General features: G+C 40.8%; 2 protein-coding genes and 1 pseudogene across 4 annotated transcripts in view; 1 reads left to right on the top strand and 2 right to left on the bottom strand.

Moving 5' to 3' along the window:
- Window positions 1-901: 901 nt before the first annotated feature.
- On the bottom strand, window positions 902-21,238 carry LOC110975983 (lysM and putative peptidoglycan-binding domain-containing protein 2-like). Of its 2 annotated transcripts, XM_022228879.2 has the most exons (6): window positions 20,949-21,238; window positions 15,498-15,622; window positions 13,668-13,871; window positions 12,704-12,897; window positions 7,261-7,411; window positions 902-5,215 (listed from the first exon to the last, which is right to left on the bottom strand). In XM_022228879.2, the coding sequence occupies exons 1-5, from the start codon at window positions 21,117-21,119 to the stop codon at window positions 7,305-7,307; spliced, it is 801 nt and encodes a 266-aa protein (XP_022084571.2). In that variant the 5' UTR covers window positions 21,120-21,238; the 3' UTR covers window positions 902-5,215; window positions 7,261-7,304. The 2 variants fall into 2 exon arrangements, with proteins under 2 accessions (XP_022084571.2, XP_022084572.2); XM_022228880.2 differs by lacking the exon at window positions 7,261-7,411.
- On the top strand, window positions 16,966-18,840 carry LOC147798299 (uncharacterized; annotated as a pseudogene). The gene is made up of 2 exons (XR_015426253.1): window positions 16,966-17,108; window positions 17,888-18,840. The product of XR_015426253.1 is annotated as an uncharacterized LOC147798299 (transcript).
- A 3,077-nt stretch (window positions 21,239-24,315) lies between the features above and the next one.
- LOC110976057 (uncharacterized) overlaps window positions 24,316-27,564 on the bottom strand; it is a 35,874-nt gene continuing 32,625 nt past the window's right edge. The window contains exon 11 of the mRNA XM_087139891.1: window positions 24,316-27,214. Coding sequence (XP_086996017.1) covers window positions 27,102-27,214 — 113 coding nt within the window. The 3' untranslated portion in view covers window positions 24,316-27,101. The remainder of the gene's footprint in view (window positions 27,215-27,564) is intronic.

The following is a 27,564-nucleotide window of genomic DNA, read 5'->3' as shown; positions in this document are numbered from 1 at the left end:
CATGCCGTGCTGAGCTGACATAAATTACGGCACGAGTTACAATCGCTTTCGCACTAAGGCGCCCCCTTTTAATTCTATGTTGCTTGTATCTAATTGGGCTCGGAGGAAGGTTGGTTGGTGGATACAATCATTGAGTATAAAGGTAAAGGGTAATCGTAATATTTATATGGCTAAATATGATGATGACATATGTATGACTGACTTATTTTTTATTATCTTGTGTTTAGGTGAGTTAAAAAAAACCTTCATGGGCCACTTCTACATAAGTTAAACAAAATGAAGAAAGTTTGTCCCCATGTACCATCGAATAACGCTTGCCTAAAGAGGCATACTAAATGAAAATTTTCCGATGTTCGGACGCCATTTTGTGTAATATTTTTGGTGGAATGACGTCACGCAGCATGTATGTCGCGACCGTCTGCGTCTTGACGTCTTGCGTGCCGTTGGCGTTCGTTACGACCATATGGAAACCAGGCTTCTTTACTCAATCGCATGAAGTTCAGAATATCACTCGCTTCTTTTATCCCGGGTCCGCCCAAATTCGTCGAACATTTTTGACCTCCCTTGCTGTGTTTTAAGCACAAATTACAATACCACGAATCCATCCCTCTTTGCAACAACCATCAGGATGAACAGCATATCGTTATTTAAATTCTTCTGGGTGGAGATCCTGTTTATTTTATCATAGCATGACATTTTTTTACGGGAAAGACGTCGACAAGTCAGATGGCACTTCAAGAACTCTGCAGAGGTGTACATTGTAAATCGTGTTTAGTTGGTTGAGCCCTCTAAGTTTCTAATTATCTTGAACGTCACGTATTCCACATAGGCCAATGCGGACGATGTATTTTTTAAAATGCTAGTATTATCGATAAATGACGTAAAAATACTACCCACACGCTTGTATCTATAAAAGGGTCACTTGTTTTTATTTCTAGGAGTCATATACACGTATTATATTACTAAAATTTATACACAAAAATTACACACGATGCACACACGTTCATATCACAAATTGTTTGACACTTGGGAACGAAGTGAACCTCGACTATCCAAAAAATGGGCAATATGACAAGGGTCTGGTTCTATTGTAAATTAACGAAAAATATATACCATCAGGTTTACACACTATAAGAAATATGATTACATGTACATGTATGTGTAAGTCACAGCCTTTTTATAACGATGTATTCAACTACATTGTATGTAAAATCATATTGCTTGAGTTGATGACTAGTACATGCACTACGATTAACTGAGCGTTGACCTACATGTATGAACTCGCGTAGCAGTATACACATTCTCATTTTGTGAGTCCTATACCATGCGCTACTGAAATTGTGATTCACATCAATTGAAATGCAGTTCCACCTTCAACCAGTGATGATGCGATGAAATGGAAATCATGTCCTTTTGTGAAGATCTGTGACATGTCTTGAGTGAATATTCAGGTAACTTGACAAGATATTAATTTGGGGGCCCGTGGAGACTTTGGCTTCGTCGCCGACCCCAATAAATATCTATTAAACATATGAAAGCACCCTATTTGGTCTCCCTTTGAGGCAATATGACGTAATTGTCAGAAAACGGATCTGCAGTGAGCCAGAAGATCCGTAACTGACTCAGATTGTCACAAAGTTGGTGTTAAAATCACACAAGACATTAATGCAAAACTCCTGATGGCTCGACACAGCGAAAGTGCACGGCGACGATACTGGATATAATGCCCGGGGGGGGTGGTGAAAACAGAGGTCACTGTATGGGAACAAGTATGGCCACCTCTACCCCAAAAGGTGAGTTCGTTTAAAGTTTCCGTTCGCTACATGTTCAGATTTAAGGGATTTGGGTCTATTTTAAAAAGGCGGCAAGAGAAACAAAAAACCCCGAAAGTACAGTCGTAGAATATGGATTGACGGCTTCACACCTCGTCGAATAAAACGACTTGAAATCTAAAATGCACATGGGACCAGGACAGGACGAGTGGCTCCACATAGAGCCCTGGGCCAAGTTCAATATGTTTCCCAGTTACCAAACGGTCGCGGATTCAAGAGGGTCATACATGCCAATGGTGTTTCCAACTCAAAATGGCATTTTTGTTGGCACAGAACAGAACTAGAAGTTCCCCCTGAAAGAAATGAATTGATGATTTTTTTTTGGCGACTGGCCTATTTCCAAAAGCAAGAAATTACTGCGGCCCTGCTTTATTCGATTACTTCCACAATACACGAAGCCCTGCGTGACTGTATCTGCCCACATCTCTTCGTATTTCGAGATTCGTCGTGCGGAACTGCCGACTCTACTGGAAAGTTAAACATTTGTGGAGGCACAACTTAACAGGCGAGTGTAAACGAAAACAAAGTAAAATACAAAACCCCACTATAATGAAAAGCCCGGGGGCGGGGAATAATGAACCACTCTTTACTGCAAGTACATCGGAGATGAATATTTTGTAGCCACTAAGGCTTGTTCATGAAAAAAAATGGCAGGCCCAACAAGAAACTAATACCTCTAACAGCTCAACTACAGTCCTGCTTTAAACTGTTGACGGTCACTGAAACATTCACATCAATTCTGCCAATGTGAAATCAAAATCGGTCCTTTTAAAATAGGCCACCAGTATTTTATTAGTCCGCATTTACGCAACCAAACTCTGGAGAACTGACACTCTCTAACACCCGTTTCAAAAAAAATTAATACTGTCGTAAATTAGACCATTCCACAAAACCATCAACCCACCTTTTAGCTCTGTCCGAGTGGCACACATCTCCTAAAAACTGCGTTTCACGGTCTGATTTCTCTAACTGAACACAGTGGTAACTTTGACCGCAGCAAAAAAGAGCACTTAAAAGTTGCTGGATTTCTGTAGTTTCCTTTGGTAAATCCTTAATTAAATTGAACTCACATCCTCCCTGAATCGAAATTATGGCTCACATTTACTTCCAGGGACACTGGTCTTTACTCTCTTCATGGTTTTGTGCGCAAACGGTTCGTAATTAAATCTGGTTTTAACAATACGAGTGGAAAGCCCGGGTTAGGATCAGGCATTATAGCCGTTCCTGATAGGGTTTCCGGGGAAATAAAATCTCCACTCCTTAAATTAAATTGCAGTCTCCCAGGGCACAGTGGTTGACGTCATTCTCAAACCCTCACAGTCAGGTCTTTTTAAAGAATGGCCAACGTTGCTTACACATTTAACATAAGTTCCCGGTACATTTACCAGCATATTAAGAAACAAAGAGGAACAAAAGAAGTCTCTGACATTGCTTTGAAAGTGATTCAAAGTTACTCCATATTCAAATTACCTGATAGGATTTCTTTTCTTTCAACTCCTTTTATACAAAATAGCAGTAAAATGATACACTGCCTCATTGCACATACACACTGTTTGACGTTGAGATGACTTATGAATGAAACAAAGTACCCCTTTTCATCTGAGTAATTTACAAGGTACAGGTATGTTTCGGTTTCCTATGTAAGGCAAGTTTTGGCTGCATGGCTCAATCAAAGTTTAACACATAACACTGAGTAAATAAATCTGTTTCATAAACTATGATTTACTAGATGACTACACTGTTGTGAACTGTGAATACCACAACCCTGACAGAAACAGGAACCAAACTCACTTTAAAGATTTTTCTGCCTAAATTGGACAAAATCAGTATTTCAACACTTCATAGCCTTGTGGCTGGCAGACAAGCACTCAGGCAAGTTTCAAACACAACTGGATTTGCAAAAGCTGGCTTAAGTACACGTATTCCCTTCTGCAGGTAGCCATCAGACAATTAGTCTGGTTCTGTGAAATGACCCTCCCCAACACACCCAACAACTAGAAGCCACCAGTCTAAAACATGATTTGGTTCATACATGTAAAGCAGAGGGTAAGCTTAGAAACCCTGACTATTCATTACATCTAACGGTGATTTTTTTCTTTTCAAGTATGAGCTTTAACTCATTAAAAACTTATCAGGTTTCCATATCAATAATGTTGTTGAGTGGTTACCACATCCCTAAAACTCGCTGATTTTACCACTTGGCTGCTTGGAAACACCTGACCACGGCCAACATTGTGGTCAGCCCGTCAATTTGAGCAAGTACTTCAAAATTACGGGCAATTTCTGGAAGGCAAGGAAACTACAAATGCCCCATGAACAATCAGATTCACTTGATCAGGGAACCAGACTATACTCAAGAAACATGCACAATATACACATTGCAGAAAAGAGGTTACGATTATCAAAGATATACAGTATGCCTGTTGATGAAACAGTTCCTAAAGTTTGTACAACCAAATAGCATGTAGACACAGGACTATTGACTATGCTGAATCCTTACATCAGACCTGCCAACAAGCCATACTCCTTCCTGAGGTCAGGCATTACCACACAATAGATTCATATTTGAATGAACCGAAGGCTCATTTAAATACCTTTTAATGCGTGCATTTGATTAGCTTCCATGAATACACCAGTGTTACACGCAAGGGAAGCCTTGAAATGACGCTAATTGAACGCTGCAGTTGATTTGCCAAGGCATTCTGGGAAAAAGATCAAGTCCCCGCCACGTTCCATGATGTCCGTGCTCAAACAGTCCATCCGTCACGTCATTACTCTCGGGCAGCCTCCACAGACCTGCTCACCAGCCAGGGTAGTGGTGGCTGACACCAGGGCAGGCACGAAGATCATGTGATGCCAAAACGAATGCTCTCGTGTAAGTTTGACTTACACGTGTAAGCTAATGGAACGCACCCAATCTACTGTGTGGTAAAGTCTGACCACAGGAAGGAGTAAGGCAAGGATGGCAGGTGTGTTACATCAATGTACAGCGTGTACAGACAAAACTGGCGTAAGCCTTTTTAATGATACAGTCATTTCTGGAATTTATACACTTGTACAGAGAATAAGGAAAGGCTCGAAGGCAGATCGGGTTGGTCAAGGTAGGACTTACTAATATACTGAGCATGCACAGACTTACAACCCCATAAGATCCTTTCATGATAGACACGTTTCAACCATCCCTTCTCTCACGTGAGATCCCATAGTGCCATGAGTTTTTGTTTTTGAGTTGAGGGAAAAAAAATGTTTGCATTACTAGAGGAGATGGAACCTCCCTCATTCAAATCACCTCTGAGAGACGGGGGGGACTTCTCGCAGGCTGGTCAACAGAGGGCGCTGTGGCTGCAATCACCTCGGCTTGGAGATTATCTTCAGCTCAAAGTCTGTGTAGGAGTCAAAAGAAACAAATCATGCATTTGTGGCTTGTACATGTACACACAACTGAGAAAAAGTGGAATATGCTAGGAACTGATGTTGGGATTGACGACCAGTCTAGCAGCTGGATGCCTTTCTTGTGCATCTTGGATCCTTATGGCTAGTTGGCTACATAAGGGAATTAATACGTGCTTGGCCAGTCTTAAATGTGCCTCTGGGACCGGCTCAGGAGAATGGACGCACGTAGCTCGAGCATTAACACTCAGCGCTCATTCTCCTGAGCTGGTCTTAACCATTAGTTTGAAACCAGCCAAGCACATATTTATTCCCATACATAAATAACTTTTTATTCAGAGAGTCAAAAGAAGTCAATTTGATGGATTTCCAACAATCTTTTTTTTTTTAAGTATTTTACCTTCCTTTTCCCAATCACCCTCGTCCATTTTATGGTATATTCCTTGTAAAAGTTGTCCAAAAGAGTCTCCTTATATGGATTTGGCACATGCTTAGCACACAGACTCTTGACAAACCAGAATCGATTCAACTGTCTCATATTGAAATGCCAGTGCGTGATTTACACAGTGGGCATTATCATTCCTAATCGGGCATTAACAAATGTCAATATACAGTCAAGTTGCACGTTGTTGAATAGGCAAACTGTCTGAGGCATTTATGAATGTAGTTTAACGCCTGCCTTTCCAGATGCATATGCACAGGTGCCCTGATGTAAAATGAACAGCACTTGTACAACTGCGGAGTGATTTGTGTCTTTCACTTTTCTCGGCCTTTCTCCAAATCCCGGCTTCGTCTCTGACTTGATGGTTTCATTGTGAGCTCCACACTCACAGACAGAACAATAGGAAACTGTGAGCTTTGCATCAGACGATTGAATATTTCTGAAGCATTAACCCTGAATGTGCCAGCTCAAAGTACTCAATTTGAGAAACTCAAGTCAGGAGGTACGAAGCCACGATTACGGGAAAAGCCCTGCTCACTGCAAGCTAAACAGCACCTTTTACGACACAAGCAAAATGTCCAACCCAGAGCTGTATAAAGAGAGAGTGGCAGCAGCTTCAGATTTTGGAATCAAAATGGCTGTTCATGATATGTATGGGCATAGTAGAGCTTTAAAACCAACTGTGTCACTGGCACACACCTGCCAGTTTGTTTTCAATAATTGTGACACTTTTGTCGTAACTCTCTCAATACACGGCTCCAGTCCAACCTGTCTGAGGCTACCCCCATAGTACCAGCAAGTTTTGAGGATGCTACCGAGTAACGGATACATGTGCACATACATGTCGTTGGACAGCTTCAGATGGAAACGTTATAGGTCAACATAACATGCTACCCAACACCGCCTGTGCTTCAACCTAACACCAGCGTGCTCTTGGACAATTCTACACGGCATATCAAGGAACTGTGCAAGCGTAAGCAGAGCTCTAACCATTCAACATTACAAGAGCATGCGGGTAACATATGCAAACCACAAGCATAAACTGGATGGAGGAGAGTGGTGAGGATCAATGAACCACATGTGAAAGAAGTAGAGGCATATGGTCCATTTTTGATGCCTGTCATTCCTTGAATCGTGTACATGTGCACAGCAAATGTTCAGCCATGTCATTGTGTTTTGACCATGTTAAATGGCACTTCCTTTGGAAATTACAATTTAACATGTTGCATTATTTGGTTGTGTGCTACAATCTCGGGGCAAAGTTCCAATCCATGTGAGTCCCCTTGTCCCAAACAAAATGCAACTTAAAATTTGTGGCATATGAACGTGTCAAATGCAGGAATCAAAATGTACAGGAATGTATACAAAAACACATGCCTTACAGGATGGTGCTCCCAGGATGTAGGCAGGCAGTTTGTGAGTACAAAATTTGAGCAATGGCCAATGGGAGGGTTGGGGGTGTTAAAGCGTTTCCATGTTGAAAACCTTGCAGTGAAAGCCAAACCATGCCAACCTCTGTACAAATGAGTCATTTCTCGAAGGTTAGTCTAGAGGTGAGTTAAAAAACCAGCAGAATTTGTGTGTCTAAACACTTACCTGAGAAATAAATCCAATTACCAGGTTTAGTTCCCCGCATGCTTTTAAACCAATCTAACACTAGGCTCTTCCCGCCTCCTGTTGCTAGGCAACCCATCGGCTAGTATCTCCTTTTCATCACATGATACCAGTTCAACTTTGCCTTCTTTTCCTACAAGACGGTGGCAATGAGTTACGGGGGGCGGGGTTATGACAGAGTGGGAGGGGGATGTGCATTGAAATGAAGGTGGACCGGGAACGGAGGAGAGGGAAATGATCAGAAGCGACGAAAAAACTCAAATTGAATACTCAGAGCTGGAAACCCTAACAATTGGCGCACCTTGCAATTTTATAGCTACATACATGTACATGTAGTCAAATGAACTCGGGCCAAAAGAGAGAGCATCTTCTAGTGTCTGCAGCCATGGCAGTCAGCTTTAATTAATAAAGTATTACATACACAAGACCAGTGCATATGCATGTATACACCTGTGTCTCTTCAAACACGTTCATGATATTCAAAATAATAAGGCTGCGAATGGGCAACGTTCAATTTTCTGAGCAGTAAACCACACAAGTCAACGATGCTAACGTAATTTCCTTATTTTTATAAGGATGGTGGCAAAACAACGCAGCAAAGCAAAAAAATATATACACGTAGGTGCGTGGTGAGTATACACGTACTGTGCAATATGTATGTCTGTATCAAGAGGGGTTCACACTACGGCACCCCTGCACCTGTATGTACAGGTCCAGGTCCCGGTACATGTCCATGTCCATGCTCTGCACAGTATTGACATGAATGTACATGTACATGTGAGTCTCATGCCATCACAACGGAAGAACTTTTTCTTTTCAACTCTTTTATAATTACCTTGAAGGTTCACTGTTCATCAAAAACTGAAAGAATGGGGTTACTTCTTCTGATTATACATGTACATGCATTTGTCCCCCCCAAAAAAATCCACCAAAAACAAAACAAAAACAAACAAATGAGACTATCAAACTAAGCTTTTATTAAAAATCACATCAACAAAGACGGCAGCTGTGCTAAGCTGAGATGAACTCTTTCCGTGTATATTACCTGTAAATGCAGTTGAGCTAACATGTAAGAGCAACTCTGATTAATACAATGCAGGAAATGTGCCACATCTACTTATATTTTACAAATCACTGCATGCACAGGAAAAGAACAGACGGGTAATTCCAGAAATTAGGGGTCCAGTTTTTTCCTGTTCCTGTCACATTTGATACGTGATTGTGTAAGTTAGTTCAGAAGACATTCTTTAATTTCCGAGACTGATAAATTAATGCAAGTTACCTGCTAAACAAACAGTAATAGTTTGAAATCAATTCCAGTGATATTTCCATGTCAAATACATGTAACAAAGACCAGATGTAACAGGGACACCAAAATGTTGCATTTTTGGATTTTTGGACCCCTAATTTATGGAATTACCCATATACAAGTACTGCTTTTCTTTCTTTCTCTTTTTTTTTTGATACCACTCAGTATGACATCATGATGAATAGGGATACTGTGTCAGTGACAAGAGCTCCACCCTACAGTATTTCAACTATTTGTCCAAGGTCCTGGAACCCAATACTGTATTCAGCAACTTCTGACACATTTGTGGCACTGGCATAGATTAAAAACATGGTACAACAAGATTGGCCACTTTTCAAGTACATGAAGATTGGCCACTTTTCAAGTACATGCACATGTAACTCCCCATCAAATAAACACCTCGCTGGTGTACATGTGGCAGAGGTGATGAAAACCAACACCAAGTCCTACTTGTAATTGTGCAGAACAAGAACACCCACGCTGGGCCTTCATTGCTTTGGCAATGATTTATTTCAGTGATACAATTCAGTGTATACAAGCATCATAAATATATCTACATGCGGTACATGTACATGTAAGTGGATGTTTATCTCTTCTTGCAAGTTATAGTCTACTTTACATGTAAATACCGTACAGTCATTTGCAAAAGTTTAAGACCACCTTGAATTTTATTGGTATTTCTGTCACTGGGCCTGCTTTACAGTCTCACTGAATGATCACTTAACATGATTTTACAGTGGTGCATAACATCAGTGCAGTGCTACATACCCATTTCAATGGAATTGTTTGCAAAGGCAGGTCTTGTATGACATTTTGTCTGCAAGGCAGCATGGGTAACAAAAACAAGCCTAAGTAATCAGAAATAAAGGAGGGCACACTACATGTAAATATCAGACTGTTCACATTTCAAATCATAGCAATGCAGTTAAACAGCTGTTTAACCAAGATACTAAGGTTACACATTGAAAGTAAATATAACTTACCATGATTGATTGGTTTAAGTTTAGTTTTTCTTCAGGTTAACCCTAACCCTCCTCAATCCTCCAACAGGTGAAGGATTCAGGAGGGTTAGGGTTAATGGATTGTATGGGTGGCCCTAAACTTTTGCAAACGACTCTTCATACATGTACATGTTTTCAGGGTCATTTACAAGTATGGTACAGTAACTGATTCACCCCAATAGGCTCAATATACTCAATATCCAACAAATGAAGCTCTGCCGTTTTATGTAGTTCTGTTCTTTGAAACAGGGCAGTGAGCTACATTTCATGGATTGTATGTGCATGTGCAGGTATGAAATTGGGATTCCCATGGACTTTGGTATTTACATGTATTTCCTTGTCACTTCAGTGTACGTGAATAATTTTCGAGCATTCCATTCCCCTATTGTCACTATTTCGTGAGTGTCAATGTGTCTGTATTTGAAAGAGCCCAAACAAGTTGAAAACTTCATGGTTAACACTCGGCACAAAAGTAAATTCATGCAAACAGGTGACCTCAGGCTGGAAACTTGCCCTGCACAATTTGCAAAAACCTGTCCATATCATTTTGAACGTAGGCACTCTTCAAAGAGTTCATTGTGAGATCAAAATTATCTGGCGAGTACTTCAAACTGACTTCATTGTATGAACAGAACCAGGGTACACATGTACTTTTCTCATGAAAGACATGATCTACATGTACATGTAGTGCACATGCAACCTGTACCACACAACTTTACCCCAACCTGTTGTCTAATGTAGGGCAAAGGTTTTTGCCTTGACAGACTACTGTAGGCCTGCATGTACTTGCACCTATGATGTGAATTTGCGTATGACATGGCAACAAAAGCTTGGTGATGTACAGTATGTACACATGTACAGTGTATGGTGCATGGCTGGGTGCAGCGGGGGGGCTGGGGGTCATAGAAGCAGCGAGGTAGTTTCAGGCCATCTATTTTGACCAGCATGGACTGTTTTTAATGCTCTACATGTTACATGTCACTATTATGAAGATGAAACAGAAAGCTTGCAAAGAAAGTTCCTTTAATCCCAATAGAGCCAGGGAGGAGAAGATTCTGTCCCCCCCCCTCCCCTGGAACTTGGCGGTCCTTTTTCTTTTTCCCAGATCTTTCTAAAACTCACAGTGATTACTGTGAATTGATGTGGACTTCCTTTTGAACACAACATCAGGTACATTTGCACAGTACACAGCATCATTCTGTCTCTCTTCCCTCCCCCATGCTCTTGTATCAAGTGTTCCAATACTTACAACTGGAACATCTCTAAATGTGTGCTCAACTGAATTAACTTCTTTTATTGTTGAGCAGTTCCTCAACTGAAACCGGCAACAAGTCATTGACAAGTGTCATTTCCTGTGACGAGTTTAGCATCTGCGACTGCAGAAATGACTGATCAGCAATGACCCAGTCTACTGTTTGCCTATGCTAACAGAACAACCACTCTGGGGTTTTTTTTTCTGTCCATTATCAATACAATGCATGGCACGCATGACTGTCCCCCAAGCAGAAATACAATGTACATACAAGCGTTCATGTGTACACAGTACATGTACGCACATCACAAAATGAGAAGTCACCTTCATGTCAAACAAGAATACTGTACAAACAGCACAAGCATGCCACTGGGCTTAAAAATATAGATTCACGTTATTCCATCTTTCATTTAAAAATAAGAATAAAACAGCTCTCCCACCAAATGTACTACACTTGCATATTTTGTATATGTGCTTACTTGCATGTATACATGTACTTTTATGAGTTTGCATTATTGCATAAATGTGCTTTGTATAAAACTTTAACAATAAATATTCATTAAATATTAAAATAGACATACATGTACATGTATGTTGCAATATATCTTCATATTAATGTTAAGCATATTTTGCGATTGAGTTTATTTCACTAAAGCCTGCATACCAACTTTATACAATTTCACAGTATTAGGGATGTACTGGTACATGTAGGTGTGAGCGTGTTTTTTGTGAGATTTTTGGCACGGTTGCCAATTTCAAAAAAGGTGAACATTCCACAAGTTTGCTTTTGGCTGTGGAACTCAGCAACTGGGGCTAATTTCATAGCACTGCTTTAGCGAAAAATTGTATAAGCGTGAAAAAAACCTTGCTTGACAAATCAGGTTACCAGCCAAAACTTCTTGTGATGTATATTGTTTTGGAATGGTATTTACCTGTCTTTTGGTTAGCATGACAATCACATAGAGTTTGAGCTGGTAACCTTTGTTTATTAAGCAAGGTTTTTTCGTGCTTAAGAAAATTCTGTGCTTAAGCCACTCTACGAAATAGGCCCCTGGTGAGAAAAGTACACTCAGCACCAAAATATGCATGTAAATAAAAAAATCTGGCTGTCATTTAAGAAATCCGCCAACTAAAACCCGGTACTGGAAGCCTGATTTCCACCCAGGGGTCAGTGGACGATTCAGGTACATGATAATACAGGAATACATGTATAATAGAACATGGATGGCTGTCAGGCCATGGCCTTCTCTGTCCTTTCCTTTTTTATCCAGTACTGATTGGGATGACTAGTAAAAGCCTACAAAAAGTTGTAAGCCTACCATGTACTTCACTATTTTTCCACAGGCTTTCTGAATATGCAAAGAAGTTCTGGGCAAGTAAGATGAGGTTAAATCCAGGTAATTGGTATCTGTGTACATGTACCTTCACCTGCCACAGCCTAACGGTAGCTGAATGCTTTTTAAAACTATTGCATTATTGTAAGGATGCAGTTTGAAACAACTCCAAAAATAAACATTCTCAAACAGGTACACCCAAAATTATCTAACGTTTCGCAAACCCATCTATAGCTATCTCTGCAGGTTGCACGTGCACATGGTAAGAGAGCGATAGGGTAGGGAGTACACACCTACGCTAATGCCATGCATGCAAAAATGTTTGGCTGGTGAGATGTGAATGTTGCTTGATGAGCAGGAACATATCATTACTCTACATCTAAGGTACGTGTGCAACCAGACAGGACACGGTACGTGCAACAGCAACGCCAACATCAACGTGACACTCAAAACTCCACCATCTCTGTCCAGTTATGGGCATCGATGGTCACCACCCGGACTTTCTTCAGAGAAAAAGACCGCCCCCTACCTTTACTCGCTCCGCCCCGCGAAATCTCATTGAATTCGTTCCCCCTCCTCTTGCCGCTGTCCGCGTTGACGGACACCATGCTGTTCTGGTAGCTGTTGTCTTTGTACGCGCCTGCAGTGGATGATATCCTTGTGGGTGATGGCTTGTTGGGACTACTCTGGATGTTTGGCGAGATGGCTTCGATTTCGGGTACACTGCCAATGTTGTAACGAATAAGAAACACACTCAGGCCCTGAAATCTTTTCTGCAGATTCCAAGAGGATGTAAATGGTGTAATACTCTTGGGGGGGGGGCCCAGTTCAGTAAAAGTATGAGATGACAAGTTGGGCACAAACGCTGATGGATTGCCCCCATCCCACACCGGAGCCAACAAAGTTTATCCAAAAATACCCCCCTGCCCCCAAAGAAAAAGAGATTTCAAAACAGCATGTATTGCGGCGGCACAGGTACATCTGAAAAGGACCACAATTTAGCCTCAGCCCTCAGGAAGGCCATCAAGGTTACATAACGAAATTTCAAAATTTTCTGACCCCCCGGAAAACAATTTAGATTTGATATGCCCTTGGACACAAATGCAAAAAGTGCTATACACTTGATCAATGTCACCTGATCCATTTCTGAGGGGTATGCACTGTACAGTACTGTACGCATGTCAGGATGACTTACTACAAACAGGATTCAACTGTTTTACTCGGTGAGTCGTCGTTAGTCTGTTCAGGTTTCTCAGTTCTCAGTTTCTCGTGAGAACAAATCTGGTTTTGTGAGTGTCATGATAGCAGTATCATTAATGAAAAAAACAACAACAGTTGTTGATTGATAACAAGTGGAAAACGGTTTTTGTGAAGTCTCAAGGTTCATGACACACATATGGCCTCACCTGTTGTTTCATTCTCCTTTCAGATATCGGTATGCTTGAGTGCCCTATTAGCACACTGCAAATAAAACATGAGAAACAGTTACACACCTGCTCGTTGTTTCGATTTTGTCCAAGTGGGTTTTCCCCTCTCGGACTTGCCTGTCAATGCGATTGAAGAAGTCCATCTGGACATCTCTGGTCTCCTCCACGACGACTGAATCGTCCCTCTTCTCATCGCACTCTTCCTCCTCGTCTGAACTGTCAAACAGCACCATGTCAGCTGCCACTTTATGGATTGGACTTCCATTGGCCCTGCGACGATCAGAAAGATTGAGGAGTATAAGGGGCCGGTATGTTACAGTCACATGAGCAGAATCTCTCTGACGGTTTTACGATTTTGCTGTGCCTTGAGCACTCCATAACCTGTTCTAAATGTGACTTAGAGTGGAGGCTATAACTGGATTGAGGTGAGGGAGTTTTGAAATTTAAACAAATCAATGTCCATTTTCATGTTAAAACTGACGAGTAACTTACACCCATGTACCATACATACATCCATTTTTGATTGCAAAAGTGAAACAAATTTGTAAGAAAGGCTCTACTATTTCATGCAGAACAACAGCTTACATGTACATGTCTATTCACAAGTATAAAATGTTTTGAGAGTTCAAACACTTGCAGCAATTTTTAACCACAGGGGAAATGACGTTTTGCAGTGTTTGGTGTTCAATATCTTGGTATACATTTACATGTAAGCTGGGTTGGGGTTTGGCTTTGGCTCTGGGTCAGGATTGGGATTTTGGTTTGGTTTTCTGGTTACAATATTCAGGAGTGGTACAATAAAATACCGGTACTTGAAGTTCACTAGAAGAGCCAGCTTAGTGTTACTAGAGAGGACATTAAACGTCATCCCCCTGGCATTTCTGCTAGGAACCTTCCAAGCGACAGAAACAAGGTCTAATTGCCACCAATTGCTATTTAAAAGATCAAAAGACGATTTATTCCGTGCGGGAACAGGAGATGGCGAGCTTTTTTGAAAGGAACAAAGTCCGTTTGGTGGGGAAAATACAGCTTGTGTTGTTCATGTGTGTTTGGCGCAGGACGCACTGGGCACGTGACCAAATTCTGTTTGTGTGTGTACATGTACATGTACATGTATGATCTTGCCATGTGTGTTCACGAAGTCAACTTTTTTCTACCAGCCTGTCTCTGCTGGCTTCACCTCAGACATTTGTCACAGTCAGTACAGGTTTAAACATGCATGCAGGGAATGTACATGTATATGGATAAGCCAGGGGGCAACACAAGTTGGTCTTAAATTACCGTCAACACACTGTCTTGGATTTTTGCTCATCCGTGATCACTTATTCATGCCTTTACATGTACAACTGAAAATTTAAAATGTGCCCATAGCTTTATTTCTTTTACTTACACACCCACACCTTAATGGTACAGTCCAAATTTCGTTAGAACGCAAAATGGCAGTCAATGGCTACTGTGCTTAGAGATAATTTTTGTGTGTGAAAATACATGTCACTTACACACCCACACCTTAATGGTACAGTCCAAATTTCGTTAGAAGGCAAAATGGCAGTCAATGGCTACTAGCACTGTGCTTAGAGATAATTTTTGTTTCCTAATTGAAATGCAACCACAAACCACTGAAAATAATTGTTTAGTTCAAATATTACAGCGCTGTGCCTCCTTAGCTGATTTATACAGTATTTTGGATGTGTTGACGGTGTGTTGACGTTACTATCACGTGTTGACAGTGATTAGTAAGACCCACACACTTTACAACTTGTGTCCATGGAGTTGCATGACATCACAGATACATGTACATCAATGTATATGACAATACAGACACAAATTTGACATTTTCTGAACAGAAAGTATCCACGGTCAACAATCAATTAAAGCCAAGTGAAAGATTGTTACCGTGACGTTGCATTCTCAAGAACGTGGGCTGGAAGAGGTTGATCTCCAACAGGAATGCTGAGCGTTGAACGCAGGAAGATGCTGTCGTTGGTGTATAGTTTATTGGCTCTCTTAATTTGCTCCACCTGTATGTGCATTGTATGAAAAAAAGTGTTCAACAATTAGCAAGCAACATTCAGGTACTCTGTAACCTTCAGATGTACATGTACAAAAAAGTCGTTTCATTTTGCTGATATGAAAGTGAGCAGACTGTCTATTCCCAGGTTATATGTGACAAAGGTTACATCTGTCTTTGTAACAATACGCTAGGCCTACTCATTGAGAAAAACTTACATACCGTAGTGTTCATTTTAGCTTAAGTTTAAATAGTCTTTTTAACAAAAATGTTTTTGAAAACTGAAAACAAGCAAGTATGGTTTGTGAACAATTCTGCTTTCATGCTCTAATTCAAACACCAGAAAAATGTCTGTCCATGTGACATACATACATTGTACATGATATCTGTCCATGAAACAAACATGATACATATATGTGTTCAGTGACGTGTACATGTACATGTATGTATCTTCAAGATTGAACTTCTCTAATTTCTCAAATACTGCTCAACTTCTCTTTACCTTTCTGTGGCAACAATCAGAAACAGCTTAGACATATGTAAGCAAAAAATAATGGCAAAATTTTACAGTTGGAAATTTGTTTGGAATGTCACGCAATGTTAGTTTTCTTTTGGTACATGTACATGTATTAGACGACAGATGTACGCAGCTGCGCTATTCAGCGCAGGCTTATGTAACAAGTGTGTGTTAATGCCTATATTTGGCTATTTGTTTCTTTCAATTTACTCTCGCTTGAGCAGCCATACCTCGCCTTACTTGTATCACACCGTGATTGTCAATCATGAAACTCAGCAACGCTGGTACTTCTTACAACGAAATCCTACGGGCTATACAGTCTTTGTCCAATTCGATCGACGGTAAGGTGGAGTCCGCGTGCAAGAAGCAATGAACTCTAGTCAGTGATTTTTGCGACTTCAAGAGTGAACAATGGTGAAGGAAAGAAGGACCAATACAAGCAGGCGGAGCAACTCGTCGGTTGATTGACAACGCCTGGCATCGTTGGACACCAGGGATTCCACAGCGGAAAGACAGGCTCTCCTCAAGGCCAGTGAGCTTGTTAAGCAACGCCAAAAACTAATAAAGCTGGCTGATCGATTTGCACAAGGCTGGGCCACAGTCAAAGAGTATATCACAGACGACTTGGCCGACAACTCGGATGATGAAAAACAACTCCGCAAGGCAGAAAAGTCGGCAGAAACCAAGAAAGCAAAAGCATCGACGAAGTCCAAGACCAAACCACGCACTACAGCAGACTTGGTTTCAACTCCTAGTCCTTTCTTGGTTTCAACTGCTACCAGTACCGCCCCGACCTCCGTACCTGTTTCCAATGCGGCATCATGGGACACGTGTGCACAAACTGCTCCTCCTTGCGAGCACTTAATCAGCCACGAAGATCTCAGCCCTCCGCTACCTCAACCATCGAGCCTTCCACAGTATAGGAACTGGGAAGCAGCACAGTCTCATGCAAATGTGGAGGCGCCTACAGGTGTGAGAGGTAGGCTCAAACCATGTCTGGCATTTTGGCAGCGTTGGCAGCGTTGGAGCGTTTTCATTCAAGAGGTTATCCGTTCACGGTACAAAATTCCATTTTTTGTAGAACCCCCACCGATTTTCTTGAAAAATAATCAATGAAGTTTACAACACGCACATTTCGTTGAATCTGCTATTTCAGAGTTGATAAAAAATCGTTGCATTATGCAGATTTCACACAGGCCATATTGTTGCAATCCACTCACAGTTGCGGTGGGGAAAAAAAAAAAGCTGCAACTCGTTCTTGATCTTCGTCACCCCAATAAATACATTTGGAAGGAGAAATTCAAGTATCCCCATTCATTGTATCGTGATCAGTACTATCTGTCCTTTGACCTGGAGTCAGGTTACCATCATGTGGAAATTTTTCCACCTCATTCCAAATATATTGGATTTTCTTGGCGGCACTCTGATACGGTCACTCGTTATTACACTTTCACAGTCCTACCAGTTGGTTTAAGTAGTGCCTGTCAATTGCTTACTAAGTTAAACAGACAGCTTGTCCGTTATTGGCGAAATCAAGGCATCATGTCTTTCATGTATATCTATGATGGGTTGATTAGATGTACATGTATATCTCCAACACTTGAGTCAGATAATAAGAATGCCAAAATTGTCAAAAGTACCATTTTGCAATCTGGTTTTGTTCTTAGCAAAACAAATTTTCATTATGGTTGTTACTTTTTGTGGCAAATTTGCTGGAGTTTGCCAGGTTTTCTGGTTGTGTTTTTGTTTTGTTTTCAGATTCTAGGAAGGAAATGATCCAGATCGTCACTGATCCCACTCTTCAGTATCTGACCCAAGACCGGCTCCCCGCCCTACTCAATTCAGCCAGAGCTCCGTCTACAATTAAAACTTACAAATCAGCCTAGCAACGTTGGGAATCATGGCCAAGGACCAAGGCGACAGTTTCCATGTTTCCCATTCGCCCAATCGACTTCTGCCTGTACCTGGCAACTGTTCTACCGTTTGGTCACAAGTCCACCGCAGCTTCAGCGGTGAAGTGGGCACATGACATGGCAGGATTGCCATCGCCAACTGACGACCCACTTGTCAAGACTGCCATCTTGGGATATAGGAGACTTACATGTACAGCATCCCCGCCAAACCACAAAAAGCCTGTGTCTCCGCAAGTGACGGCTAAGCTTTTCAACGCCTATGGACACATCTCGGCCACACTAGCAGATCTGCGTTTACTGTTCATTTGCTTCATCAGTTACGCTGGGTTTCTTTGCTTCAGTGACCTCAGTAACATTTCACGCAAAGACTGTACCTTGAAGCCCAACAGTCTCTTCATTCACCTAACTAAATCAAAAACCGATCAGTTTCGTCAAGGCGCAGACATTGTAATTGCCAGAACCTAGCTTCCAATATGTCCAGTCGCCATAGCTGAACGATATTTCAATTCCTTTGGTGACACGCCTTATTCTTCACTACCATTGATTAGCAGACTCACTCGTTCAAAGTCCGGCTTAATCCCCACAAACCACCCCTTAAGTTACACCAGAACCAGGGAGATCATACTCGAAGCTTTGGAACCTTTTGTACCTGACGTAACCAAATTTGGTTCGCACAGTTTGAGATCAGGCATCAGATGCCTTACATGTAGTTCCTTCTCATATAATTTCCAGACATGGTAGATGGAGTTCTGATATAGGCTAGGAACACCTATATATCAAAGTCGGTAATGAAACATACTTCCCTCCTCAGCTTTGGGCATTTAATGTACATGCTAATGTTTATCTGTGATAATGTTTAATTGATGGAAGTGGTGTACTTTACCTGATATATTTACTAAATACTGCGAGGTGAACATACTCCACCTTCCCAAAGTACTCCAAATCTGGCTTCCTGTTTGTAGAGTTATTTTGATTCTCCCACATGAGGGCAATATAAAAAGACAATGTTTTCTTTCGGAAGCATGAAGAAAGCAAATGTCTTTTAGTGGGGATAGACCCAAATCTCAGAGATAACAGAAACAAAATGAGGCTCCAATTTTCACTCTGCCATGATTGCACAGATTGCACGGTCATCTTATCAAATGGAACAATATATTCATAGTCTCTTATCTGAGTAACATTATATGTAGGTCTACATGTACCGTATATGCCTGATAGCCATGAATGATGACTGATGTTAGAGCGAGAGCACACTACATGTACATGTTCATCTTGGCATAGCCATAGCCCTTACCGGTGCATGTACCTGGTGGCTGGGCAAATCAAATTCAATAATGATGATTATCTGATTATAATAATATAGTCCAATGAACTTGGACTGTACATGTATGGGTCAAGGTACTTTTGAATTGCTGAATGAAGAAGACGACTTCGACCATGTCAACCTAGACGACAAGAGCGGTTCCAATTTGAAGGGGAAGTTCTCTTTCTTCCATACAAGTACAAGTATATGAGTAAACCTTGCCATCATGATTGGAATTTCGGATTCTCACTTAATCCTGAGCTGGGCACAGTAGCTGACTAGGCAGTTTAAGGACCGTTTTGGAGGTGAATTAAGAGGATCTTCATTCAGGGTGCAACAATAGGCCGTACACAAGCTATTTTGCATGAAATAAATTAATGGAAACAAAAATGAATGGTAAATGTACTTGGACTCTATCGCCTGGCCATGTCCAAACGTTTAAAAAGGCGATTCACAAAGTCCAAGTTACTCAAACCAAAATACACAGGCATCTGACAGGCAACAGGCAGTCCGAGTAACTTGCCAATATTGATGGTAAGATTTAAGCCTACTCACATTTGGGAAGAAAAGAGAAATTTTCCCTTCAAATCAGAAACCCCATTGTCGTAGAGCTGGATGTCGCCATCTTGTCCAAATAGTGATTTAAACAGTATGTTAATTTACTGGAGACGATGTCACAGCACACCAGCCTAGCGAACAATTAAAAAAAAAGCATGCCATGTTGGCACACGTGCGCCAACGACTGATACCTGATCATAGCTACCGGACATTGCAGTGCTCAGGAATCAGTCATCGGTCATGTTGGTGTGTGTCATCATTGTCCGACCATGTCAAGATGTTTAAAAAGGTGATTTGTAGAGTCCAAGTTAGGGACATGAATAAATGAGTGAGGGCGCTGTTTACATGGAAACTCGTTTTCTTAAATAGACAATTATGATTAAAATTTGTCTTTTTTTGCACACTTTAGCTCCCATTTCCAATTTTTGAAATTTCAACTGAAGCCAGCATTTGATTCATTGAAATAAGGTACATGTAAAATTAAGAGCAAAGATTTTACAAAAATATGAATTTGGGGGTTTTCAGTCAAAATCCACACTCATTTTTGTGTACAAAATAATCGCATTTGCTCTGCATTACACATGCACAAAAAATCTCAAACCATCCCACTTCAAATTGATATTTCTTTGCTTTGCAGAGTCTGATGGAATGCAAATTTATATCAAAATATTTCTTATGACATCCTCTTCAAAGTACATGTAACTTCAAAAATAAAATGAAAAAAAAATGACAAATTCATTAACTTCCCTATCTAAGTTGGGGGGGGGGCCTTTGCCCAGGCCTACAGTACATGATGTACACGTACTTAGGCCTACATACATACATGTACCGGTACATTGTAATTTGTACATGTACATACATGAACGTCATGTAGTTGTACTAGGTGTGCTATTCAGCCTAGTATTATTGCTAGGCCTTAACATGCTCAATAAACAGGCTCCTATTACCTGATCACAATGGATGCCAGGCCGCTCATCCTGGTAAAATAAAGGAAAAACATTACATCTAAAACAAAACGTACGCTAAAAATGCTAAATTTACTTACTGTCACGGAGTATTTCAGAGCAATACCCGCTAGAGTGTCACTTGGTGTGACGATGTGTTTGATATAAATATCTTGGGTTGATTTTTTGGTGCTTCCGTACGACCTTCCATGCGACTTTTTGGTGACGCCTAGGAGGGACTTTTCACCACCCGTTTTCGTCTGGGTAGACATGGTTTGATGAGATGCGTTTGTATCCAAAATTATGCGTCCGAGTTTCCCAAACCAACCAGGAAAAATGAAGAAAAAAACTGCTGTTTCCGACCCGCACACTTCTCACACTATCTGACTATCTCCACCTGATCGATCGTATTTATACATCATAACGACGGGAAACCAGACAAGTATGCTGTTAGACTGGCTTCATGCCCCTGAGTCAATGACCCGACCACAAGACCACATCACAAGGCGTTGCAAACTCATGGAGGCGCACTTTTGTGAAACGCCTGTATTGCACATTGTGCTACAGACATACACGTACACGAAGATAAGAATAAAAAGTCTTTTATTCGATGAGAATGGCTGCAGGTAATTTTTAAAAAATATCCTGCTAATGGTTAAACACACGCTGTGTGTACTTTGCGTTATTTTGTAATTGTGGCGCTACGTTGCATTCAGAAGTGATGACGTATGCTGACATCATCGGAATTCATCATTCGACAAAGTTATCTTATTTTAATACGTGCATGAATTCAAAATGTCTGTACTCAGTGGAATGACAATTAAATTAATGTATACACAACACATGAGCCCATCCGAAGGGTGTGGAAGAAACCTTCTTTTCCCTTTCGCAGACTTTTAGCTTGAAAACTGAGAGCTCAATGGGTATATGCATGGATCCAAAGATTGGTCGAGGATTGTGCCAAAAATTAGAGTACTGTATATGTAGAAAAGTGCTTTATTGCCACAGAAACTTCAAGTGAAACTCGGTCAAGAGCCATTTAGAAGCACTGATGAAAATTAATCCGACTTGACTAGTGGATACAATTTCAGTAATTGTCTGATGTGTCTAAAACTGGTTGTTCCTTCCATCCACATACAACTCTATATGCTTCCAACATTACCTCTGTCGGCAAAATTATGCCGGTCTTAGACTAAAACTTTCCCCAAGGTTGGTGTCTTCCAGGCAGTGACGTAACTACGGGGTGGGGGAACACGTGCCCCCAGCGAATGCCCATGGCGCCCTCCTAGTGCCTCCTCATTTAAAACCCATGCAGCTGTAGGCTGCTGCAGCTCACTGTCTTTGAGTGTCCCCTTGAAAAAAATGTGTGCGCACACCAAGGGTGCCTCCAACCCCGGAGGGTGTCAGTCACTTCACCCAATTTCCACTTCTCCCAATTACCACTTCGGCCCATTTCCACTTCGCCCCATTGATTATCATTCATTCTGGTCTCCAGTAACAGAGACATGGCCTCGATGCAACAAGTAAAAACAGAGTCGACGTTTGAGTACTCAATTAACGATTGGATAATCCAACTTTCAAAGGTCAAAACAGTGATGTCGATTTCCTGACCGCTGGACCAAATTTTTTGGTGAGACCCTAAAATTTGTATTGGCAAGTTAAAAAAAAAGTTTTCTTCGTGTTTCGTTGTCGCTGTGGTAAAAACACGAGCGCAAGCGCTAGTTCCCGCCACGCCGCACCCTTGTAAGAGAATGCGTGATGGAGTGTGGCGACCAGTCTATATGCCGCGGCGACCGTTCATGTGGGCCTGCGTGATCCGTCACGCATCGAAAAAAAAAATCGATGTTTGCAATATTTCTTCACGTTAATTCTTAGTATCTCGTTTATGAGTGTATTTTCTGTGTTCATCAGTTTAATTTAGGGTTGTTTTGCTCGTAAGTTTCCTGCGCGTCGAGCTTATCCGATCGCGCCCGCTACGTACAGCAGTCTGGATGCATCGACAATTACCAGAATGATGCGAACAGAATTGTGTGTGTGTTGCTTTTATATTATATAACTTGAAGAGAATGAGAAATAACCCCGATGCTAGTCCAACCATGCATTAATTCATCACAATGGACAATGCATTAGACATTAATTTAATGCCGTGGACTTTTCTATAATAACTACATGTCGTTTGTGGAACTCCTCTCTCGATCATTTTTCGAAGAGGCTTGTAACACACTCAAAACGGACGGCAATGTGGAAATGGGGAGAAGTAGGGATGGGGCGAAGTGGAGATGGGGCGAAGTGGGGATGGGGCGATGGGGCAAAATGGTTAGGGGCTACGTGGAAATGGGGCGAAGTGACTGTAACCCCCCGACATAATAGTCCTATACGCCACTGCTTCCAAGGGCGCACAAACCCTCATAAACAATCGTCACTCCTTGTATCCCCCACCAACACCATTGGGAGTTATTTTGAAAAACAAGAAATCAATAGTTTTTTATTCATTAGGAAAAAGCTGGGACTTGCGTCCCCTATAACTGCAATATCCAGCTCCCCCATTCGCCCCAGTTTGGTACGGTTATTCAGCTACTGTCACGGCTACTTTCCTGTAGTGAGGGCACCTTACGCCTCATTCCTTTGCGTGGAGAGAAGGCTCAAGCCAAATGTGAGCGAGAGGAGACGGCTGTCCTAGCCCAATTTCAGTCCAAAGGTATGGCGTTCGCCTCCCCCAGGCCTTGTCGGTAATGGCACATTGTGGTCTGTGGCTGCGGCTTGCTGTGCAGTTTAGTAATATGAGTATCTCAGCCCCAGGCCATAATTCGATGAATTGGGACTTGGTATAGGAATTCAACCGTGAAAGCCACCAGCGCGCCTCCAACCAGTAGAGTTGTAACAAGCCGACTCGAGTCATTTTTAACGCAGTGAACCGAGTCGCGAGTCACTAATTACCCGTCAGAAATCGAGTCAAGTCGATTTGAATCACTCAAAATTGTGACTCGAGTCGACCGCGAGTCTTTGACTCGAGTCATTACAATTTTGCCAACTAGTGGTACACCAAGAATTGATCGTGGTGGAGGGCTTTGACTGGAATCAACCCTCCCCCAGGTCATAACTGTTCAGCCCCTCCTCTTCTCGGTTACACCACCGGGGACTGGGATGTACGGCTGTTTCAGAGCTAAATACAAGTTCAAGATGTACGTATATATAATATCTCCCTTTTCCAGAAAGAACAAAGAGAGCTTTCGTGTGAAAAGTTGAATCATGAACCAAACGTTGTTGTCGACTTTGTTTCAGGCCACGCTAAAATTTAAGCAGCTATGTTATTGTTTGCACTATACGTACAGGGTTGATAACTGACGGGCCCTATTACACACTGAGAAGAGCAAGCTTTGTATGTTTATGAGTAGGGCATGATTATACCCCCACACGTTTTGCAAAATTTCCCGTATTGTGATCTTTTGAAAGAAAATCCAACACACGTTTGTTAGGAACCATTTCACTCTCATTTATTTTTCAGTATGTTGCAATTCTGCGCTCATTTAATATTCAGGCACAAAGACTTAAAATGACGTTTATTTCTGTTGTCTTTTAATTAAATGAAGTACAGTTATCCACTTTTTCATAATCCCCAAAGGGCACAATATACGTCATGTATATATACCAATGCTCGGTCTTCTGAACTCTCTGTATATATATGGTTAAATTCGTCAATTATCTAATAACCAGGTAACCTACTCTTCAATCCAACTGCTTGCCTTATTATTTTGCTCATGTAGGAGAAGATAATTTTTCTGTCATTTGCCCCGCCAGTGCACTTTGCTGATTCAATCTTTCCTTCTTCCACGATCAGAGAGCAAACACCTGAATAGAGCCGGACGGTTGTTTTTGTGTTTATAAGATGATATGAGTAAGAACTTGGAGTAAGTATGAAGGAGTTACCTATGACGTTTGGCGTTACCACTGTACAATGTGATCAGCTGCCACAAGATTGACAGAGGCTCTGCTTACCCAAAGTATTGAAATAGACATGTACATTGTAAACCGGGTTAAAACCACGATTCGCGTTAACAACTATACCATGACCAAATTGGCAACATATACACCTTCTAGCTTTCAACTGCACACAGCTCAGCTGCCAAACGTTTCCATCTCTATGCAATTACCCCAATTTCTAGCATGTACAGGTTTGAAGCATTTACAAGCCAAATTCTTCACACTAAAAGCGGTCATGTCTTACAAAATATAATTCTCTATCAATTTTAACCTATAACACGGACATTTACATTTGCAACTAACTCTAAAATATACCATGCATGGTGGAGGGCATATCTTTGAGATATAGTGTCTACCTGAATACACACTGCGAGCTGTCAATATAGATCATTTTCTTTATAGATTTTTCTTAGTAAATCTTTGAAATTATCGTATCACAAATACGTCACTATTTACAACGCGTGTTGTTCGATACATGACGGCGGCAATATTTTACAGCGCGAATTTGGTTCTCACCAAAAATACGAATATCTTTTCTAAGTTTTAAAGGCAGATAGGCTACTTTCAAGAACAGTCACGACGTAAGCGTTGTTAGCTATAGGTATTTTGTTCAACGCAATAGCAATTCACTGGCCATTTTCCACGATTGCTGTAGTCAAAATTTTGAACAGTTGAGATGGATCTGGTGCGAATATTCCATTGCGTCCAAACTGTTTTGGGTTTGAATCGAACTCTTTGTATTTAAAAGTTGTTGCTGAATACTAGCAATCCTCAGCTGGACTGTTCCTTAGAAACTTCTTCTTACAAGAAACAAGTTGTCATCAAGCATGCAGATATAAAAAATGGATGCACATACTTCGCATTCTGCGCGCCAAAGCCAGGGCGCTCACGCATCCTGCACGTTTGTCCTGTCCACATCATATGCTTTGCATGAGTTCTTGAATTCCCGAGCGCTAAACAAATTTCATATAATTGGCTGTGGTCAATAAAATGATGTCTGAAATTGTTCTACCAAATAACTGATTCATTTACGCTGATCTCCTTCGTTGTAGTATCTTTTGTTTGATGAACAATGATCAGTTTATAATTCTACCAACATAAGTCTCATATTGTTACAAATTAACAAACGCCATCTTTAAATTGTCAATAACCTCAGCAATGAAATGTGCGAATATTCATCCATATTCTCTTGGCTACTGCACGTAATTCAAATATAAAAATACATTTGAAATCTTTCTTCAAGAATAATATATAAATAATCTTTTGAAATGGCAGATAGCCAGATTGAAAAAAAAACTTAAATTAATAAACCTTTTAATATTTCAATCTGTATTTAGAAACTGTCTTACAGAGAAACACGGGCATATGTCAAATTGGAAAATGATAAAAAATAACAAAATAAGTGATTTTACACAGGGCGAGGGGTTTAAAGAACAATTTCAATACGTAGGTTGCTTGCTGTGGTTTGGAAACTAAGTTTATTTTTTGTTAAAGGCGTGCCAGTTGAGAGAAAGTAAGGAATAAGTTCCGTAGAAAGCTTTCTTACCACATCATGATTGTTGGTTTAAATTAAATTGGAATGTTTAAAATTTCTCATGAAAATCTGTGATAAAAATAGAAATTCGACAAAGCTGTTGTTACTTTGAGATTTTTCTTTGGAAAATTCAAACGAAAGGAAGAAATGTCAACTCATTGCACATTTTGCTGGTAATGTTAATGGAATATAATTTATAAATAAATAAATTGCAAATACATAGTGAGAATTTACACTAACTTAACAACATCACGCGTGTCAAATGGATCGATCACAAGTCAACAATGAAAATATACTACATGTATTCATACATCAAAGAGGCTATTGAGAGGATAGTTGGATGTAACACAGACTACAGTTTCCGCATAAATGATTTCCTTACATATTATTTGAAAGTATGCTTTTTCAGCTTCAGTGTAAGATTATCAATTATTTTACTTGATCAAACCTTCATGTTTATTTTGTCGCTTTTTTCTTTTCGCTATTGAGTGGAAAACTGATTAAAATGATGACGGTGCCAATATTCAAACTAATTATTTACAACTTGAATTGCCCTGTACTAAGAAAAAAAAATTAAGGCAGATTTGTAGGTTTCGATATCTAAATTTAGAGATTGAAATTAGTACTTCTGTGGTCAGAAATTCAAGGTGCTTTTTTTGGTCTGAAGTTTTCTTCTTTTAGTTTTAGGACATAAAGTGACTTTGATGTAAATTTCTCCAAAGGCCCCGGTCTTTGGGACTCAGGGTTTTGAGGCTACCTCGTCCCCGTTCATGGCTAGTTGGCGCTCTGTTAGTTCCATCAAGTCTTCCCTCGTAAGGCCGAGCTCTTTGAGCAGTTCATCAGAAATCTTTCCTGCAGACGCAATAAAAAGGACGAATGAAAACCAGGTTCTATTTTGACCAAAGGATTTCCTGCGTATCGAAGACCGTGGCATATTTTCCAGATTTCTAACCTCTTCCACACGGAAGACTCGGAAAATTACGCTTTCTCTAATTCCAAGCAGTCAAAGAGAAAGCGTAATTTTGTAGCCGTTTTAACAAAGTGACAAATTTGTAGTTTGAGCGAAATCAAGTTATTTTTTGTCGTCAATTCGTATACTCATTTAAACAATAAGCTGCATCACGATGATTGCTGTCGCGCGAAATCAATTAAAAACTGTTTAACTTTGTCTCATGCATGAAGGAGAAAAGTTCAATCTACCT

The sequence above is a fragment of the Acanthaster planci genome, linkage group LG08, assembly GCF_054643075.1.
Source record: "Acanthaster planci isolate LZ-2023a linkage group LG08, COTS_SCS, whole genome shotgun sequence".
In the NCBI taxonomy this organism is placed as follows: Eukaryota; Metazoa; Echinodermata; class Asteroidea; order Valvatida; family Acanthasteridae; genus Acanthaster; species Acanthaster planci.
The sequence above is the reverse complement of the archived record's forward strand: the minus strand, read 5'-3'. Positions and strand labels throughout refer to the sequence as shown.